At 34.6% G+C, this 22,542-nt stretch overlaps 1 protein-coding gene across 2 annotated transcripts; it reads right to left on the reverse strand.

Annotated features, from left to right (window-relative positions):
• Positions 1–1,105: 1,105 nt before the first annotated feature.
• Positions 1,106–12,364, reverse strand: LOC122300400 (topless-related protein 2). 2 transcript variants are annotated; one of them, XM_043111025.1, is made up of 25 exons: positions 11,930–12,364; positions 11,660–11,839; positions 11,436–11,549; positions 11,130–11,288; positions 10,742–10,922; positions 10,501–10,636; positions 10,100–10,209; positions 9,836–9,974; positions 9,633–9,742; positions 9,398–9,467; positions 9,247–9,320; positions 9,056–9,151; positions 8,873–8,965; positions 8,298–8,425; positions 7,919–8,153; positions 7,096–7,254; positions 6,903–6,998; positions 6,337–6,489; positions 6,117–6,227; positions 5,688–5,864; positions 5,395–5,523; positions 5,212–5,307; positions 2,027–2,209; positions 1,773–1,948; positions 1,106–1,527 (listed from the first exon to the last, which is right to left on the reverse strand). In XM_043111025.1, the coding sequence occupies exons 1-25, from the start codon at positions 12,007–12,009 to the stop codon at positions 1,314–1,316; spliced, it is 3,399 nt and encodes a 1,132-aa protein (XP_042966959.1). In that variant the 5' UTR covers positions 12,010–12,364; the 3' UTR covers positions 1,106–1,313. The 2 variants fall into 2 exon arrangements, with proteins under 2 accessions (XP_042966959.1, XP_042966958.1); XM_043111024.1 differs by having other exon boundaries at positions 10,100–10,215; positions 11,930–12,363.
• Between the last annotated feature and the right edge of the window lie 10,178 nt (positions 12,365–22,542).

The raw sequence follows: 22,542 nt of genomic DNA on the forward strand, positions 1-22,542 counted from the left end.
TATATTTGTCCTTTCAACTCCTTATCTTGGGCTCAAAAGAACTACCATTACTACAGCACTAGATATATAAATATAACCATTCCATGCATGAAATACATTTAGGAAGCTTTCACCTTGACTTGATTGTGATGTGCATGCTAGACATAAATATGAGAATAGGCAGAGAAATGGCGCAACTTCTAAACTAAACTAGTTCCTGTTGTAAATTTAGCTGCTGACCAGTTGAGACTGAGCTCTCCTTTTATTCTATTCCTGAACTCAGCAAGTATCCCCACCCTTATCCGGATTGTCCCTATAGAGATGGTGGGAAGCACCATTGGTGCACCGGAGTACTTTTCAATTCCAAGTTCCAACAGAAAATGGAAACCTGCAAAAATTTACCCGTTGCCTTCAACCTGTGGTCTATAAGAGACCCTCACAATCAAAACCTCTTTAATGTTCTACACTAAGCTCCCATCTAATCAATACCTGTCCATCAAAATTTGCCCTATACTGAGTAAGGTGGGCATATAGATGGGAATTAAACAAGAAAAAGAAAATGTTTGGATTGAGCATAATAAATACAACAAAAGAGAGAGGGAACAAAAAAAATGAACTATTTTCTTCTTCTTTTTTTCTTCAAACTAAAACAAGAAATATAGACTTCTTACTCCTTTCTTTCTTTTCCCCAACTATTTTCTTTTCGTAATTAATCATAGATCAACAAAGCAACTAAATAACTCATATGAAGTTATGATATGAATGATATGTTACAAAGGAAAATCACTCGAATGTAATTGCAGACCTGGACAGAACTTGACAACAGTATTTCTTTACCTGAAGAAGAAAAATAAAACAAGGCAGTCATGGCCGGTTTTCCATTTCTTCATTCCCTACAAAATCAAGTTTCCCATAAATTCTGTTGTCACCCATGAATTAAATTCAAGCACTCCAAGCGAAACAACATTGCAGCTTGCGTCACCCCCGCAAATCAAATCAGCCATTTTACACAGACAATAAGTATCATTTCCACAAAAGGAGTAAATATACTTCTGCAATTCCAAATTGAGTATTCAATATGCACAAACGTACACAACCATCAAAAGCAAACTGCTGAATAAGTGAATAGGCAGAAAAGTGATTTAACATTGTAAGAAATAATTAAATATCTATTCTGTCAGACCAAATCCATATAATGTACACAAATTTATGTTCCCTTAACCCATTTTCCTATGCTCACTCATTTGGTGAGGCATATGTGACATGCCAACCAACTAATGTTATATTATACATGAATAACAAATAAATGAGGACTTTAGAATGCACATGTTTTTTCATCTTTGGAGTTGCTCGGAAGCAGTAACATTAGTAGTGGAAGATGAAGCTGTCCTGCCATTCTGCATACCATTATCGACAGGCACTGCCACTACCCACTTCCCCTCGGAATCTGAGGGCTCAATAACTTTAACACATCCATCGGTAAGTCCAACAGCAAATTGATTTGGCTCCTGGGGATGTGCAGCAAGGACTAGGGGGTATAGAGTTTGGCTGTCACAAAGTGATACATAAATGAAATTAAACACAAATATCACAAAATAATGTGGCACGTTGTTAGTCCAGCAAAACAACTGTAGGAAAATGCTATTAATCATCACTAAACGGTGCCTCATTTTTCTCTTAAACATGCATTTTGCATGAGTAGAAATATGTAAATGCACAAAACATAGGTCCTACCATAGCACCAAATAAATAATACTGCATTGGCAGTTCGGTAGTGCAGTAGAAAGGCATACCTGTTTGACGATGCATGTGAGAGGTATGCTGATGCAGCAATTCGACATCTCAATTTCAGGTTATTGGCATCAAAAACTCCAACATTACCGTCAGTGAAAGTAGCATAAACTAGTTGGCTATTGCAGGAATATGATGCACACGATATAGGTGCAGATAATACATCTTGAGGCACCCACTGCAGTTTAAGAACATGTCAAATAGTTGTTTCCCACTAACCAATGAACATAGATTGCTTCTAAGCAAAAGAGTTTACCTGCTGAATCCATTCCATCTTCAAAGCATCATACACTGCTAGCTGGGTCTCATGGCATACCAACATGTGGACTTGATCAGAGTGGAACTGCACTCGAGTGTCACCCGCAGGCACCTTTCCAGCAGGCAGTTCAATCGTAATTGATTTCCTCTTCTCCCAGGATTCAGTGTTCCAGAAGCAAAGCTATAAAATGGAATTCATTGAAAAGATAACACTTAATGAATTCCATGAAGAGTAACACTAGGACAAGTGCAAGAGGATATAAAAACTATCAAACCAGCAAAATCTTACGTCTCAAAGAGTGCATCAATATTCAGGCCAGTCTAAGGCCTAGTTTGGTTTCACAAACCCTTTTTTTTTTATAGGTAATAAGAAATTTTATTCATAAGAATAAATAGGCATAGCCCATGTACACAAGAAGTATACAAAAGAATACCTAAATACATTCTAGATTAAGGAAAGAAAGTCATGAACATTGTTTCCATCAAGTACAATGCCTGAGAACCAAAGCATTGAAGTGTGCATAAAAAAATTTTGCAACTTCGCCATTTTACACTCCCCGTCTTCGAAGCACCTCTCATTCCTCTCCGCCCATGTGCACCACAAGAAACACAATGGGATCATCTTCCACACTGCTGCCACTTGAGGACAGCCTTGGAGCTCCTTCCAACAAGCCAATAAATTCACCACCCTTGGAGGCATTACCCAAGCAATATCCATTCTTCTAAAAATCTCATTCCATAACCCGCTTGTGACCTCACAATGCAATAGTAAGTGATCTACAGATTCTCCAGACTTTTTGCACAAGTAGCACCAATCCATCATAATGATTCCCCTCTTTCGCAGATGTCCGTAGTCAAGATCTTCCCAAGAGCGGTAGTCCAAACAAAGAAAGCTACTTTAGAAGGCACCTAGGATCTCCAAATCCTCTTCCAAGGGAATGAAACATGGTCTTGGGCTGTCAAAATCCTGTAGTATATCCTGACAGTACATTTTTTACTATCATTAGCCCTCCACTGCAACTTATCCTCCTGTGCTGTAGTATTTCCCATAGAATAGAGTAACCTGAAAAAATTAGACATAGCATGCAATTCTCAATCATGAATATCCCTATTAAAATTCCATTGATAAGAACCATGGGAGAATACCCGCATATCTGCCATAGAAGCCTCTCTATTAACTGCAATGCGATAAAGTGCTAGAAATGCATTGTATAAAGCGCACTCTCCACACCAAACATTATACCAAAACCTGATTCTGGAACCTTCTCCCACCACAAACCATATGTGACTTTCGAAGCCTTGCCAACCCCTCCTAATAAATTTCCATAAACCCACTCCATCCCCCCCCCCCCCCCCCCCCCCAAAAAAAAAAAATCTACATTAGAGCACTAGCCTCCCCACGCACTCCCATGTCTGGAATCAATAATCTCATTCCAAAGCATGTCCCCCTCTAAGTAGTACCTCCATAACCATTTTCCCAACAAAACTTTATTGAAAGTCCTCAAATTGCAGAGCCCCAAGCTGCCACTCAGAATTGGACAACAAACTTTGTTCCAATTAACAAGATGGAATTTTGTTTCCTCCCCCAGTCCCCCCCCCCCCCCAACCAAACACAGAGAAAAGCCCGAAATAATCTCCCGATTCTAGTCGCCACCCATACAGGTAAAGGAAAGAGCGAAAGGAAATCGGTGGGGGAGATTAGTTAAAGTAAGTCATCCCCCTTCAATAAATACATCTGTTTCCACCCAACAAGCTTTCTCTCAACTTTCTCCACCACCCCATCCCATATAGCTCGAGCCTTGAAGGTCACCCCCAAAGGGAGTCCCAAATATTTCATAGGCAAGGAAGACACCTTGCAATCCAAAAACCACGCCAAGCTATTAATATTGGGCACTGCACCCACCACAACTATCTCCGATTTACCAAGGTTAACCTTCAGCCCCGACACTACTTCAAAACATAGCAAGAGAGCTCGCAGAGATTGAATCTGACTAGAATCCACATCACAAAATGAGAGAGTATCATCTGCAAATAAGAGATGTGAGAATAGATTATGGCCATTCATGCCATTACTCACCGAAAAACTGGAAAGAAAACCTCCAGCCGCAGCCTTCACCATTTGGCCAAGTCCCTCCATAACAATGACGAACAGAAGAGGAGACAGAATCCCCTTGCCTCAAACCACGTGAGCTGTTAAATAACCCAGCAAGAGTGCCATTAACTAATATCGAGAAACGAGCGATAGAGAGACAAAATCAAATCCAAGAAATCCACCTATCCCCAAAGCCACATCTCTCGAGCAAATAGAAAAGGAATTCTCAGTTCACATGGTCATAGGCCCTTTCCATATCAAGCTTGCAAAGAATACCTGGGATGCCTTCCCACATCCTATGATCCAAGGACTCATTGGCAATAAGCATCGAATCCTGTATCTGTCTCCCCCAAATAAAGGCATTTTGCGGCTTAGAGATAATATGTTCCAACACTGGGCTAAGCCAATTAGCAAGGACCTTTTAAGATGATTTTGTATACTCCGCTCACAAGGCTTATGAGGCGAAAATCTTCAACTGCCTTGGCCCCATGTTTATTTGGTATAAGAGCAATGAATGTCGCATTGAGGCTTTTCACAAACCTTTCAAACCATCTCATCTCATCTCAACATCCAAACACCATTCAAACACAAACATTTTTTAAATTCAAAATTTCTCTTTTCAACTTTTTCATCTTATCGTTACAACTTTCTCAAACTTTCAAACAAAACACAAAAAACCATTCAACTTTTTCAAATCCCAAAACATAAATAATATTAAAAATATATATTCTAACCCTCTTTTAAATTTATAATTTTTTTGTTCAACTTTTTCTCTCATATCCCAAAACCCCATAAAAATCTTAACTCAAACTATTTCACTTCTATTCAAAAATTATCTCACTACTATTCACAGATTTCTCATCTCATCTGTATAACTAAAAGAGGCCTAAGGACATATCCATGTACCATTTTTTTTAGAAATAATTCTGTTTGAAAAACATGTCCCCCAGCACAAACAGAATTTTATTGGCCTAAAAGCTCAGTCCGTTAGTTTTGAAGCACATAAGACAACCACCCCAACTTACATGGAACAAAATCATAAACAAGCGGGAAAAAAAAAATACAGAAGAAGAATCATTGGTGCAAAATACCTGAGCATCAGCCCCTGATGAAACCAGGACATTCAGGTTGGTGGAAAAAGCTAAACCAGTGATGTGCTTCTGGTGACCTTTCAGTTTTGTTTTGACCTAACAGCAAAGCAGTTAACATCTTGTGAATATCAACAGAATTCAAATCCACAACATCGGACATAAGAAAATGCTTATACCAATTACCTCGTCCACCCTAACATTGTAAATGTGAATGGTTGAGTCCTCCATTCCAATTGCTATGATGTTATTATCATGAGGATGAAAAGCAAGAAAGGTTGAGGCCGGTGGAGGTGGCATAAAAGTAGTCATCACCTGCAAATAAAGTGATTTTGACCCAAATAAATACTTTATTGGTGGTAACAAAATTAATGAAAACATATAAAGCTCACAAAAAAATCTTATGGTGATTCAAAAATCCAATCCAATACACACATTTGCTTCTAATTTACCTTAATTTTTTCTTGTTAGTAATTTACCTTAAAAGTCATCATATTAAACAGTGAAACTTTCCCCCCACAGGCAGACATTACATATGAATCATTCTTTGAGAGTGCCACACATGGAACTGCTTCTTCAGAATTCTCTGGAACATCATTAGTCATAACTAGACCGCTGCTTGGCAGCCAATGTTGTGGAACAACCCTGGCAGTGGCCTACAAACCCAACAAGGAATCAGAAATATTTCATGGTAATTTAAAACAAGTATTCTACACAAATTATGCTGAAACATATAGCACTCTCTCTCTCTCTCTCTCTCTCTCTCTCTCTCTCTCTCTCTCTCTCTCTCACACACACACACACACACATGTATATGTATGCATGCCTTACACAGCATAACAGGAACTTAAGCAATCATGCATCATGTATATGCATAGACGGTCTGATACTTAAGAGGTAAAAATCACCTTTCCATTTGGGTTTTGTTCACAACGGCTCCATTTCCAAAGCTTCTGGACTCCGGTTGAACCAAGTGCCAGGATGCCGATACCAGAATTTGTGTAAAGAAGTCGAGCAACCTTAAAGCAAATGAGACTATATTTAGATAATAATCTCGGTGGCATGAGATCAATATTATACTCTCAAAAAATAAAAAAACCGTATAGAAATAAGAAATTACAACATAACCTTTTTAGCAGGATCTATGCTATCTGGCAAAGTAATGGCTCGACACTGTACAGGTTCAACAATTTCGACCAGTTCCCAAGGCTTGGATTTATCAGATACATCATCTACACTTCTTTGCCTTTCCATGCTTCTACTGATAGGATCTACTCCATTCTACGGTAAAAAAAATAAAAATAAAAATAAAAAAGAAGAAGAAGAAGAAGAAGAAGAAGAAAGAAGACAATCATTATTAAAGGCAATGGAAAAAAATTATTGAATACCTTGAGAAGACAACTAAACTATGGCATTCAACTACAGGTATCAAATCTATTTGCTAGAAGGCAAGTCTTTGGACCAAATGGCATCTCCTACCCATGAACAATGAGTGGAGGTGAGGTCACAGGTCAAGTTCAATTCCCAATTTTACCTATATAAATATAAAAGAAAGAAGATGAAGAAGAAGGTCTAATTAACTATTTCCAGTTCGTTCCAGCCTATCAATAACCAATAACTAATTGTCGCTATATTATAATTAAGCTTTCCAAAGAGAACCCCAGTATTTGAGTTATGCCATTAAGATGCCATACAAGGATCGGAGTAGGCCTAGCAGGAGAGCTTCTTTCCACACGTTCCACCTTAGCTACAACTGGGTTGATATTTCCAACCATAGAAGAACCAGATACCTGATCCATGAACATTCAACAAACCAAATTCTGAGCACAAATACATCATGCAAAAGAGAAGGGTGTGTGTGTTGGCATGTGGGTGGAAGATAACAACCTTCATCTCAATAGGCGCCCTGGATGCCTCATAAGAACGACTTTCAATTGTTCTCAAGGTTCTGAGACCATCAGCATTTGCAAGAATCTTGAATCCATTGTGTGCCGTGGTAACAACAAGAAGAGTTCCCTCCTTATTGAATCTCAAGCGAGGAAGAGCCTGTAGTTGTCCCAATAATGAGAAATTCTCAAAATTTCATTCTCAAACATCACTCAAACACAAAAAAAATTTCAATTTCAAATTTTCAAATTTTTGCTCTAATCATTACCTAATCATTATTCAAACACAAAAATCAATATAACTTTTACAAACTTCAAAACAAAACACAAAAATCAATACAACTTTTACAAACTTCAAAATAAAACACAAAAATCAATACTACTTTTACAAAATTCAAAAAAAAAATTATATTCAAACAATTTTTTAACTTTATAATATTTTTATTTAACTTTTTCTCTCTCCTTTCCCAAAATCCAATAAAACATCTTCACTCAAACCATTCCACTAATATTCATAAAATTCTGAAATACCCCTAGTATTCAAACATGCCCCAAGAGTAATGCTACATGTAACACAATTAATGTAACACCCACGTAACACCACTAATATAACAAACATGCATTAGCTATAAAAAAAAAAAATGAAATTAATAAATAAACCATAACCTTGAATACATGTGTTCCACATTAGTAGTTTTACTAGAGCATCACATTGGGGATGTTATGAGTAGTACTATTCAAAAATTAAATGTATATCTTCTAACAAAAAGCTATATATACAAATAACTTATCAAAAAAAAAAAGCTATATATACAAATACTTACTGGAAGCCCACCCTCAGCATCCGTATTACTGAGAACATTGATATTGTCTGTATCCCAAAACTTTATCTGGTAATCTTCACCAGCAGCCAATATGTGATTTCTTGTCGTGTCAAATTGCACTACACCAGCAGATTTCTTTCTAAATCCAATATATGTCCTCTTTATTGCTCCTTCAGTTTCATTCCATTCAACTAGGAAAGAGTCACCATCTTTACTTGTTCCACAAGAGAATAGTCTGAAATTTGGGAGAGGACAGATGCAACGCATGAATCTTTTTCAGAAAGTATATACAAGTCCCATATCACTTATGATAAGCACAGAAAATAAAAAATAAAAAACCAGCTTATTGCTACTAAAATGTGGCTCTTTATTGACTTACCTTCTTCCATCAGCACTGTAGAGCATTCTAGTGCACCCCTGTCCAGGTGCATCATAGTCAACTCTGGAGCCCATATGATCGTACAACCAAGCCTTAATTTTCCCATCAACGGCAGTTGAAAATATAAACTGCAGAAACATGAATAGAAAACAAGACATGAGGAGAATGCATCTTTAATGCACAACAAGCTTCAAATACAAGCAATGGAACTAGTTTCTTGTCTAAGATATGTTTGTCTGTTTTTGTTGGTTCTAATAATATTATAGACAAAATTCAAGACATGAAACAAAATCAAAATCACAACACTGTTATTCCATTATCTGTCAAGCGGTTGTACCCTGTACGGAATACAAATTAAGTGGATGCAAAAAGTTGGTTATTGTTACTTCTTCCATTCTGTAATATATAGTAATACCATTATACAGCCGATGTTTTCTCAACCAATCACCAGGATTGCAGTAAAATTGTAGAACCAGAACAAAGAAAACATTAAAAGATCATTCCTCAAAGATGATCTCCTATCATTTACCAGACATGATGGTCTCATCTAAACTTTGAGCAAATGATTGTCTTACCTGAATATTTTCTTTTTGGTGAGGACAAATGGAATAAACAGCTGCTTCATGACCTTCAAAGTTAAAAAGTCTTCTTCCAGACAAATCCCAAACCTGCCAAATTTCTTAAAATTTAGAGGAAAGAAAATACTCATCAAGTTAAAAATAAATATATTCACTAGCCGATTTTTTTCTAGTCCTTACCTTTATTAATTTATCATCTCCACAAGTTACAACACACAATTGCTTGCTTGGGTGTGAGAATGCCAAGTCATTCACACCACCAATGTGAGCATCAATCTGTAAGAAAGCTTAGTGCAAAACGTCAGTCTGCGATCGCAAATAATGTTCTATTGGATAAATATAAAAAAGAAAAAAAAAACCAAAAAGCATGCCTCCAAAAGCTGCCGTAGATCATTTGACCCACTGTAAGAATGCAAGTGTATCAAATGTTTGCTAAATGCAACCCCTGCAACAACAACAGAAGAACTGTAAAGAAACATGAATGTTCACCAATTGATGATTGAGTTATTTTACTAGACATACCAATCAAATTTCCATCAGGACTCCATGATACACGATTGACAGATATGGATGAATCTTTGACAATAGCAGCCTGTAAGGAACTCTTTGTTACTAAACTGTGTGTTTAAAACCAAAGGTAATCTTCAAGGCATATACAAAACACATGTTTAAACATCTTTTACAAGCAAAACAACATTTAAACATGGAAACCAAAAAGGTAAATTAAAGGTTTTCAACTCAATGATGAGATCTAGACCTGGAATTGCACAGAACAAGCAGCCATATCGTGTAACTTGAATGGCTTCGATACCAGTTTCTCTCGCAGCCCAACTTCCCACAGAGTAACTTCACCATTGCTGCAACCAACTACTCAAAACACATATATTAACTCAGATAGCCATGATTCCATATCTATATGCCAATGGTTTGACTTTCTGGGCTGTTGATATCTAATCTTACCAGCAAGTACTGTCTGATGAGAAGGATGGAAATCCATGCTTGTTACATTCAACCCTTGATTAATGTTACAAACTACATTTCTTGGTACTTCATCATCAAGTGACCAGGAAGTTTGCTGGGGAGGAGCAAAATATGAGACCTGAACTTGAGAAATAAGATCTTCTTAATTAGAGGCAATGAAATATTCAAATATCATAACCACGAAACCTGGAACAAAGCACTTAGAGCTGCATACAAACATATCTAAGCAGTCGACAACAATACCTCATCAACAGCTTGTGTGGAGCGCAGACGTTTCATTAATTGTTCATGTTCATTGCTTTGATAATCTATTGTTCCAAGAGCATTTGAAGATGATCTTGGATGCTTCAGACCTGAAACTGTTACGAAGAAAAAGTAAAACGGGTAAGCTCTACCAATGGAGGACAACAAAGAATGAGGTATGGGTTGTCTTGTCTGGTCATCCTTTGAGCACACAAAAAAACAGAAGCTCAGGCATTTCAACAATGCCAAACTTGTTCAATATTTGACATTGTAATCCACAATTGGAAACTTGGTGACATGTATGATTAAAAATTAGATTTAACAAAGTACCCCTGGCATCTTAATTATCAGCATATTTGCAAGTGCCACAATAGCCACCACAAAGATAACAAAGACCTAACCTTGATTGGGTGGACCCTGTATTGATGAAGCAGAAGCAGCAGCAACAGCTGATTGTACGGATGAGGAAGGATTGGCATTCACCATCCATCCTGCTAAAGTGTTGGCATTCGCAGGCACTGCAGCTGGTGGAAAAGGCTGCACAAAAATAACAGAACAAAAGGCATTCCAATGTTAGAACCAGATAATCACAGTATTATTATAATTGATAATTTAGAGTCACTAGGAAACTTATAATCTTACTCCTGCATGTGCTCCAAGAGGAGCATAAGTTAAAGGCTTTGGAACAGCTGCACCTGGTGGAAGAGCGACCGGAGTAGGCGCACGTGCTCCATTTGGAGGAGAACATGTGTGGTCCACGAACAAGGTCTTGATGTCGGGGTTTTGCCTTGGGTTCTTGCAAAGCTGATGCTGCCAATTTAAGCTGCATAAAACATAAATGAACATTTCAGGACCCAAATATACCTCGACAGACTCAATGCTGCAAAACACTACACCAGCCAATGTAGAAAAAAGAACCAATGACATTTGTAGGCAACGATTATTGTATCCATCTTGCCTTAGAAATACCGCAATGCATAGATGACATTCAAAATTCATTAATGAGAACATACAAAAACATTAAAATCACCTTTGATTGATAAGAGTTCTCAAGCGGGACGCCTTCAAACTGGGAAAAGAAAGCTTCTCTCGGAAAAGAGGATTTGCTTCTATAAGTTTCTTAAGCTCTACAAGCATTATGCCTCGAGCAGATTTAGTATCACCATACTTCGATAACTGCTCATTTTCCCTGAGTGAACAAAGATTCCAGCATCGGTACATCTCAAATTCTAGATTTCTTCTTTATTATTAGAAAACTACGCCATATATCCCTTTTTTTGGGGAAGTAACATACCCAACTTCATCAGAAAATATATGGGACTAAAATTAAAATCACCTGAAGTTTTCAAGAGTCAAAAGCTGAGTAATTTCTTTGTACAGATCTTCATTGAATGTAGAAAAAACTTTCAAATCCTTCGCTAATATCTCGCAAGCCTTCGCTCTATCATTCCTGAGCACACAATTTTATTCTTCAATTTTCAAGGAAATAATCAACATGAACCAAAAACAGCATATATATAAAACACAGAGATACAGAGTGTGAGAGGGAAATTGAAGTACCTGTCGAGAGCTTCAAGATACTTCTGCTTTCTGATCTCGAAGAAAATTTTCATGGAGTATCTGTTATCGTCGACTTTGGTAAATCCAGAAAGGTACTTCTCGACCTCATCCCATTCTCCGGCCAAAGCTTTCTCTTCGAAATACTTCACGTTGAAGAAGAACCCAGACTGTTGCTCCAGCCTAAGGACCAAAACGACACCGTAATCAAAACCAACTATACGGGAAAAAATAACAAAATAAAATAACGATGACAATAAAGGAGAAGCTTACTCGTGCACTGCACTCTTGTATTTCTCTTCATCGAGAAATTGGAGAATCAGAAACACCAATTCTCTGCTCAAAGACGTCATTTTACTCCCCGGACGTGTTCAGAATTTGAAATTCAAAGAAGGAAATCGACCGGGAGTGAATTTTATCGGATGTGAAAGCTTTACAGATTTCTTGCCAGATAAGGGTTTGAGAGGAGCGAGCTGTCGGTGAAAATTCAGAGCTTGAATTTCGATAGAGTCGGCGGCGAAAGCGACGACGTTTCTTGGAGTCTGGTGGCTTTATGGTGGAAAAATAATCGTACTAGGACTGGTTTCTAGGGTTTCTGGTTCCACACACTGTCTTTCGACGAAAACTGTGTAGAAGAAAAGCTGCCATAGAAAAAGAAGAGAGAGAGAGAAACAGAGACGACTTGTTCTCGCTTTCTTCGATGCGTTTTGCAGGGTTTCAGTTTCACACGGACCTATCAGTAATACGTACGTTCAGCTATCAATATATTGATAAGTAGTTTTACTTATCACTTCTTATACTTTGTGAGGTCAAGAACTTATAGTTGGGATTTGATCCCGTGGATATCGGAAACATACAAAACCATCTCCTTAACAAACGAGATAAGTTAGGGAGAGCATACAATGCATACGTGGCGAATTTTCATTGGTCATAGGAGATAATCACGGAAGGTAGGTAGAGTAGATGAGCATGGCTTTCAGGAAACGCATGTCCATGAGGGAGGGAGGGAGGGAGGATGTTTTGGCGGTTGTGTCGCGGAATCGAAGCCGAAACTGAAGTGGATTGAATATACTTCACTTGACGTCCACCACATCGTGTGACTTTGTCGGGTGCGGTCAGTGACGTGGCCCACGCGTCCGATTCTCCTTTTGGATCCAGCTCTACCTCCCAGCCTTTCCAGTGTCGTGATGGTTTTTACTCTCTCCCTCCAACAAAGGCAACTTTAGTCAATGCGTGCTTGCTAAGGTAACTTTGACTGTTCTTTAAAATGAGAAATACTTTTCTTTTTATAGCTATTTTTATTACAGATAATATTATTTTTTTAATATCATTATTAGAAACGAGTTTTTTTAATATTTTTATTTGGTTTATTTTTTTATGAACAAATAATTTTATTAATAACTAAACCATAATTATATAATGAGAGAGATGAAGTTTCTCGACAAATTTAGTACTAATAAATGGTTTGATGACGATTGTTTGATCGATCCACCACTCGAAGGTCGAGATAATTGTTTTTATTATTAAAATTAATTTTGATTTCTTTTTTAAAATGATTATAGATGACAGATGACACTGTGGGATTGGGCCACATGTTTTTTTGTTAATGGTAAATGAAAAGGCTGACGGAAATTACCTATTTTGAAATGATTCAAACTACAAAATATCAAATTTTATATTGAATGTTTCTTTTATTATCTAATAATAATTATAAATGCATTACATTATATCTAATAATATGGAAGTAATATAAAAATGTAATGTATATCGTTATATAAATTTCTAAAACAAAAATATAGAAGGTAATCCAAAGTTAGATATAGTAAAAGGAATATGTTTTAATTTCTACTATCGAACTAAGTCGTGTTTACTAATACAAACATCTAGACTCTGTGTGGATATTAAATTGAGGTAAAATAAGTTGAAATTTTTATGAATAATATTGAGTTAAGTTTTATAGATCCCACGTGTAAAGAGTTTTTAAATTCAGATAAATTTAATAATTTGAAAATTTTATATTTAAATATTAAATTTAATTTAAAATTAAATTAATCTTAATTCTATTTATTGGAACGATAAAGATGAACGTAGTAAATGTGAGCATCGAACAAGAAAAGAAGACGTTGCATGGAAAAGATGGTTTTTTCCATGTAGAGAGATGCTTCTAGAAAAAAATAAAAAAACAAGTTTATTTTTCAAATCCGGCCAATTCTCTGTCTTTTTCCTTTCCTTTTTTCTTATCTATTAACCTCAAAAACCTCACGGTAACATAAATATATATATATATATATATATATATATATATATATATATATATTTATATGATTAGTTTAACTGCTTGCCTAATGAATTTAAGAGCCCAAAGAATTTGACGAAACTCCTTTTCAAATGGAATATTAAAAAACAACAAAGAACATAACTTTTAGGCGTGTATGAGAATTGAGGTTTTAGACAACTTTGCTTTTTTCTTTCTAGTTTATTATTTCGTTGACAAATTGATTTGCTTTGTCTTTGACTTTCTAGTTTAATGATGTTGAGCAACTCTTTTAGCTATGAATATGAATAAGATGAAAAATTTTATTTTCAAATCGGTTTATAGAGCACACATAGTAAAATATTTACATAGTATAATTTGATTAGAAATATAAATTTTAAAATTTAAGTAATGTGAATTATATGATAAGAATTTATATTTACAGTCGTGAAGTGCGTAAGTGTCACACATTCTTTTTAAAAAAATTAAGTAAATATGGAATCTATATAAATAAAATAAAATAATTTTTTAATAGTAGACCCTACTCTTTTTTAAAATAATAGATTGGTGCTTGCACACTATATAATTGTATATAGTCTTACTAAATTAAGATTCATTCGAAATAAAAGAAACGTGATGTTTATAGTTATAAATTATGCAAGCCGTGCACTTTTTTTAAAAAAAAGTGAATAAATATATAATTTATATAAAAATTAATTTTTTAATAGTAAACTCTATTTTTTTAAAAAAAATAAATGCATTACTCAAAATAAAATAGAGGATAACTTATCAAAAATAGATTATCTCATACATAGTTTAGATTTAAAAGGAAATTATTAAAAGATTTAGTATTGGTATTGACAATTGATTACTTTTATTGTATTGTCGAGTTCAATTAGCACTCATAAAAGATAATCTTTTTATATGGATTACTTCCTTGAGAAGGATTCTTACATTAAACAACTCAAGGAAAAGCCTAGTCATTGTTATGGATTGACGTTGTATATTTGAAAAGAGTGGGAATATGTTGATCATCTATTATGTGAGATTGTCAAAGCCATGTGTAATAAATTCTTTGCCAAGGTGAGCCTAGCTTGAGTGATGTCGAAAAGGGTGATTAATCTCTTTAAGAACAAGATTGCATGATATGGGAAATTGTCACAATTTGTCTATAATGGTGTGTTTGGAGAGAGAGAGAACTGCAAAATTCTTCAAGATTGATATCTATTAATAGATAAGCTTAGACTTTTTTATTTTATTTTAATACTTTACTTCATTGATCAGTTGTAATTATCGCTAAACTAGCATGCATGGGCAATGTTCTTATATATTTTATGTATATTTAGGATCTTGTTTATCCTCACGATCAATAAATTTGTTTAACTGATGAAAAAAAACTATAATTAACGTTATTTTTATTCATTTTTATTGTACATTTAAACTTATAGCCAACAAAATATATTTTTAAGTACTATTTAAGACATTTTTATCAATTTTTTCTATACAAAAATCCCCATTTCGTATCTAGTCGTTACATCAATAGTATAAAATGGTATTACATTGGGCGGATGTTGGCTTTAACCAATTCAAAGATAGGTCACATGTTTAGTAAGAATAATTTTATTTGAAGGCATTAGGTGACATAGTTTGATTTGAAAAATAGATTTTAAAATTTGAATCTTATAAATTACAAGAATACCGTGGTTATAAGAAAAGCTTCGGATATAAAAAAAAATCTCAAAATAAAGCTTAAGACTTTAATTGGAAAATAAAAATAAAATAAAAAATGGTCTTTACAGCAATCAAACTATACCTTGCATTGAAGTGCTGGCCATTTCATTGCAAGATAAGGAAAAGTTACAGTGGGGAGGTTTACTAGAGAGCTTCTCCTCACCATGATCTTGGCCAGGACACATGAAACTGCAGGAATGCTTATTCTCTCAATGGTAAGTCTCTTGATAGGCAATTAGGCTATAGAATTGACATGACTTCCATAATTTTCTCCCAAATATCCAACAAAAAATGGTACTCCAATCATGCAGTTTTCAAAGTTTGTGAACATAGAAGCTTTAAACCATCAACATTTAGTTCTACCCTACCTGATGTTGGCTTTAACCAATTCAAAGATAGGTCACATGTTTAGTAAGAATAATTTTATTTGAAGGCATTAGGTGACATAGTTTGATTTGAAAAATAGATTTTAGAATTTGAATCTTATAAATTAAATTGGAAAATACTTCTCCCATCTCCCACCAAGAGAAGTAACCGATTCTCTCTCTACTTAATAGTTAAGAAAGTGTTTTTTAATGTGTTTGTGATTTCTTTGTTCAAAATGTTTAAAGGGGTTTGAAAATATTTGAAAAAAATAAAAGTACAATTTGCACTATCAGTACAATGCATGGGTCACCTTTCTCAGTGACCCTAGCATTGTCTAATTAAATTATGAGGATTGCTACATCTACAAAAGAATCACACAAAAACAATCCCACAAATTTATATGGTTTCATCTGATCTGTTAGATTTGCTTTATAATAAAAGTAACTTTACAATTTGACGAATCATATTAAGCCACATCAATTTGCAGAATTAATTTTGTGTAATCTATTTATAGCTAAAGTATTTTCCTTAAATTATACCATATAAATGATGTGTGATGTAAATGCTTTCAAATAGTACTACTAATTTAGAAAGACAAAGTTTATACACTAAGGTGGAGAAATACCTCATTGTCCATACAACTCTTAAGTGCTTCTTCACTTTCAGCACTCTAGATAGAACCTCTCTCAATAATGCTTTAACTTTCCAAGTCACACTTGAAAAGCCCTCAATCAAATCCTCCATTGTAGCGTTACATGATCTACATCAACATTGGAATAAAGCCAAGGATAAGGCCCAACTGATCAGATTTACTTTTGGCTTTTCGAAACCACAGACCTATTCTTTGAAACTGAGTCAGCTGCATCACAAATCTCACATCCATGCACGTTGAAAAATATTCTCACACTCTACATTTGCACGTTGATGCCAAAAGGAATATGAAAAGCCTTTGGATGTTCACATCAAAAGAAATGCCATTGTAAAACCTCTCCAAAGAAAGGACTCGGATCTTTATGGCCAAATTTTTATTCTAAACCCATCATTTCCCCTTTACCTTGAGTTAGAGAATGATCTCAAGTTGCCTTGAAGGAAAAGTTGCATTTCCTATTTGCTATCGAAATTAAGAAAAAATTATTGGGTAGGCATGCACCTGCCCACAGGGATTTTATGCATGACCCGACCTGACCCGACTACCTGAGTGTGCCAAGCAGACCAAAGTTTTGAATACCGTACCGGATGACGTATCGGTCAAGACATGGAACGAAATATTTCGATACTGATACTGTTTCATGTACCGTTTTGGAATAGTCGATATATAAATAAATTATATAGATAACTATATAAAAATTAGATTTCAAAATAATAGTTTATATATAAATAAATTATACATAAATACATATATATAAAAATTATAAATAGTCTGGTCTGAATATAGGGTAAAAAAATGAGTTTATAGTTTGAATAAATGGAAAAAAAAAAAAGTAAAAGCCAAAATACCGGTCGGTATGACCAGTATTTCGGCCGGTATGAAACAGGTATAATACATGTATTGGACCAATGGTCGGTATGGTATATACCAGTCAGTACGGTACAGTATTTAAAATAGTGAAATAGACCCAGTGGATACAAGTTGGGTCAAACCCGTTTTTGATTTTTTTTTTTTTTTTTTTTTTAAGGTAGGGGCATTTGCTGAATCGAAATATCAACTCTATTACAAATGCTTCCATTTACTTAACCAAAACAAATAAAGCTTTATTGTTATGATCTAGATGCCCATATTTTGTAAAAGATTTAATTGTGTAGAATCCACTTTTATCACTACCAAATGTTGCTTTACAACATTACTTTATCATTCCTCCATGATCATTCTTGACAAAGACTGATAGCAGAAAAAGAATAACAGTTCTGGGATAAGAATGCATGTGCACTATCACACATATTGGCAATGCATTCATTCAAAATATCTTCTTTAATATGTGCTTATTTAATTCACTCCCATTTCATTTCATAGAGAATTTTACCAAAAAACAAACCACAGATATGCTCAAGTTGTATCACCAGGCACATTGTAGTCTAGCATCTGAAATAGTGAGAATTAACAAGATAGTCAGGAAACAACAAGAAGCCAAAAAAGAAACTGACTTAAATGCACCCACAATCATTCTCTATGAGAGAGAGAGAGAGAGAGAGAGAGAGAGAGAGAGAGAGAGAGAGAGAGAGTATGTTTGTAGATTTATGAACTTAGATCTAATTATAAATTAGAAGCAAAAATAGAAATTATTTGCAAAACCAAAGACAAGATCTTTGGTCCAGCACACAGAAATTGCAGCTTGTACATTTTAACATTCATGGAAACTACAAAACATGATTCATGGAACACAATTTGTCAACTTACCAAAATATTTAGTATTGGAAGCTGTTAAGCCACAGAACATCATAAAACAATTTGGTTTGAACCCGTTTGTTTGTAAAATTTAAAGCATCCAAAATAGGATTGTGATGCAGGCAATGGGAAGAGTATGGAAATGCAAACAGATTGGAACCCAACAATATCAATGCCATATCAAACACTCGCTTTTGTTGTTACTACACCATGACTCAATCTAAGTGTATGTGGATCCAACAACAATCTGAGAAAGAATAAGCCAATGATAAACTGAGGGGAAGGAATAAGAAACGAAGAATAGAAAGGAACACAAGTGACGACAATGACGATGACGAATGGAGGTGATGATGATGACAAATGGAGGTGTGATGACGATGACGAAAAATAGAAGAATAGAAGTGTATGTGGATCCAACAACAATCTGAGAAAGAATAAGCCGGTGATAAATAGAGGGGAAGGAATAAGAAACGAAGAATAGAAGGGAACACAAGTGACGATGATGACGATGACGAATGGAGGCGATGATGACGACAAATGGAGGCATGATGACGATGACAAAAAGAGTGGGGAGGGCTAGCAACTAGGGTTTAATTCACACACATCAATAACCTTTTAACAAACTATCATATGAAAAATTGATGTTGCCTTTCTTTAATTAGCCAAGTAGTACCTTCAACTATTTATCTAATGAAAGATAAAATTTATTTGTGCATCTTGGAATCTCTCCATGAATCATAAATGACAAAACGATGATGATGGGTCTCAAGGCGGACCAAGTCTTAAGGATCAATTACAAGATTAAGAACCACGTAAGATCAATGGAGCAATGCAAAAATTGGTGTAATCCAATTGGGATCAAGCTAGTAAGAGCCCAACACTCATGATGGGCTTGAAAGAAGGAAAACTGGTTTTGATCCACTTGATCCAAGCTATTGAAGACACGACTTGGGCCTATTGTTATTGAAAGTCATGGACTTATTTATTTCATTAAAATAGCTTATTTTATTAGTCAAATTAATTAATCTAGAATAATTAGGCTTGGAGAATGTTCAGCCCACACATTTTATTTCTAATGAATTAGGATTTTGGGGAAGGCCTTGTATTTTGGCTAAGGGTTTATTTGGAAAGTTATAATTTTATGTCTTACTAGGGTTTTAGAAGTCACTGTAGCGCGGCTTATGACATTGTTTATGCTATAGTACCCGAGACATTGTTTACTTAGGGTTTTTGGAGATTGTCTATTTAAACCACTTGTAGCCTCATTTGAGAGACAGACTATATGAAATTGTCATTGAGAGTTGATTTATCTCCTTTTGTTCTTCTTGAACTCCTGAACTTATCAAAGGTAAATTAAAATTTTTGTGGCGTTCTTCCTTTGGAATCTAGGTTCCTGAGACGGGTTCTTCAACGTGTCTAAATTTTGATATAATCTAAGTTCTTTGAACGAGTTCTCATCGGGTCTAAATTCTCCATCCGTATACCTGAGTTTGGCTTTCTTGAGGCTGTTTTTCCAGTATTGTTGTTGGGCTCAAAGCAAATTTATTGGGGTTCACATCATTTGGTATCAAAGCAAGGTTTCCAATAAGGTGTAATTCTATCTTTTATCTATTGCATCTTTAACTCTAGGGCTTCATTGTTCTAAGGTTGCAAATAAAAAAAAATGCAGAAATTCGTTTTTCTTAGGGCTCCCAGATTACTCTATCATTTTGATTTCATGTTTATCAACAACATTGGGTGGATAAATTGTTTGTTTGAGGGCTGCCAAAATTTGCAACATCTATAGGGTTGGAAATTTCTGGAGTTTTTTACATCTCTAAGTCTGTCAATTACTTGAGTGCCACTTCATTGATTCTCTTCTATTTCATTGCCAATTTATATATATTTGAATTCAATTGTTTGATTATCCCAATTGAATATTTCTATTTGTGGTTGAATTATTGAGAAAAGAAAAGAAAAGAAAGGAAAGGAAATGAAAAGAAAAGAAAAGAAAAGAAAAGAAAGGAAAAGAAAAAAAAAAAGAGAGAGAGAAAGAAGGAAAGTAAAGGTAGCATATTCAATGGTTGCTACATAGTTATACAATAAAAGAGAAATAAATAAATTTGTTGGTTGGATCTTGTCCTTAAAGGGGCTGAGTTACCTCTTGTTACTTCATTCTAGTTGTTATCTTGTTTTGTAATTACTCTTTCCGTCATATAAATACCTTGAGTCTCGTGTCATTTTGTTCCCTCTGTGTTTTTCTTGTTCTTGTTTCCTTATACCTAATTACTAGTTGGAATTAAACAAGGTTGTATTATCTTAATTTAGTTCAATTAGTTCTTCAAAAAACTTGAGTGGGAAAAATCTTGAGGTAAAAGGCAAGAGAGAGTGAGATCATTATCGAAAAAGTGAATTAAGAGTTAAACACGAGTGGAGTGCATTATTCGAGTGTAAACACGTAAGGGAGCGTGTGAGGTATTTTTTCCTCTAACATTCTTTTTTTGTGCAGAGCATATGATGTCTCATAAAAATGACTCATCACCAAAGGGGATGGTAGATAACTCATTCTTTGTATTGTAATCCATGCAATAAAAGTTTGAAATGTTAACTTTGAAGTTTGAGGAAGTGATAGATAAGATGAAACAATAAGGTGCATTGATTATAAATTTGTAAAGTGAGAGAGATAGGAGGAAACGTGAGCCTAGTATGGAGAATATGCACGATAAGAATGAAGAGTATGGTGAGTTTCTTGTTGTTAGGCATGCTCCCAATACAAAATTTAAGATGGATAATATAGAGCAGTAAAGAGAGAACATTTTTCATATTAGATGCCATATCAACAACAAGGTATGTAGTATGATAATTGATGGGGGGAAGTTGTACTAATGTTGCCAGCACTACTTTAGTTGAGAAATTAAATTTACCTACCTTAAAACATCCTAAACCACACAAGTTGGAGTGGTTGAATGATTGTGAGGAGGTTAGGGTAAATAAGCAAGTGTTAGTTTCTTTTTTAATTAGGAAGTACAAAGATAAGGTGCTTTGTGATGTAGTGCCTATGCATGCTGGCCATATTTTGTTGGGGAGGCCATGACAGTGTGATAGGAGAGGGATTCATGATGGGTTTAGGAACATGTACAGTTTTGAAAATGATGAAAAACCAATCAAATTTGCTCCTTTAACTTTAACACAAGTCCATGAAGACCAACTCAAGTTGCGACCAACTCAGATACTTTTGATGAAAAAGACTTAGCCTAAAGAGAAGAATCATGGTTCCAAACTTCCATGTGAGCTTCACATGCAAAGCTTTTTGGCTTTGGGAAGTCACATTCCAATTCAATCCTTCCAAATTAACACTTTGACCATTCAACTATTAAAATTAGCACTTAATCCCTATGTTGAAACATTGAGATCTAATTGTTATCGACCAAAAATAGGTGGCGTGTTATGATCACAACGGTTACATCTTAGATGAGACAAATTGTAAAATAAAGTGATAAGATGGTTTAATAATTTTTTTTTTTTTTTTGTAAAAATATTGATAAGCTAAGAGCTTAGATTAAAAAAAAAACTGGAGCCCACCATCCAAAAATAAAAAATAAAAATTTCATATAAATTTATTAATTTTTTTTTTTTTTAAAATACATGACACTTGAACACTTTAAAACTCTACAAATCATTTCTCTATAAAGAAAGATATCACATTGTATATGTTATGAGCTTTCTAATATAGTTTTGCTAATACTTACAAATTTTGTTATATAGATTTCTATATAAGAAAAGTTTTGAAAATACAAACAAAAGATAGACTACAACTTGTGAAATCAATAATAATATCGACACAATTATTTTGCAATTATTTCACAATCCGTTAATGTGATGGTATCATTTTTCCTAAAAATATTACTTTTTTCTTTTTTTAATTTTAAGTTTCCAACTTATTTGAATCATTTTACATAATTATTTTCATTTATACATGGTTGTAAAAAAAAGCAGTGAAAAAAATTGCCCATGTATTATTATTCTTTTAAGTAAAAAAAATATATTTTTCAAATTAAATTATGCTACGTAATAATGGTGTGTGGTCTAAGAGTATTGAAATTGATTTCATCAAAGTCATTTTCAAAATTTAGCTAAAAATACATGTTTTGCATAAAATCAAAATCATTCAAG

The sequence above is a fragment of the Carya illinoinensis genome, chromosome 2 (assembly GCF_018687715.1).
Source record: "Carya illinoinensis cultivar Pawnee chromosome 2, C.illinoinensisPawnee_v1, whole genome shotgun sequence".
NCBI lineage: Eukaryota > Viridiplantae > Streptophyta > Magnoliopsida > Fagales > Juglandaceae > Carya > Carya illinoinensis.

What these genes read in the sequence shown, in the direction of transcription:
- LOC122300400 (XM_043111024.1), bottom strand. Translation starts at nt 12,009, where the DNA reads ATGACGTCTTTGAGCAGAGAATTGGTGTTTCTGATTCTCCAATTTCTC. An exon ending in CCACACAAGCTGTTGATGAG is followed by an intron (nt 9,975 to 10,099) that starts GTATTGTTGTCG and finishes TCTCAAGTTCAG; the next exon opens with GTCTCATATTTTGCTCCTCC. An exon ending in GAGATGATAAATTAATAAAG is followed by an intron (nt 8,966 to 9,055) that starts GTAAGGACTAGA and finishes GAAATTTGGCAG; the next exon opens with GTTTGGGATTTGTCTGGAAG.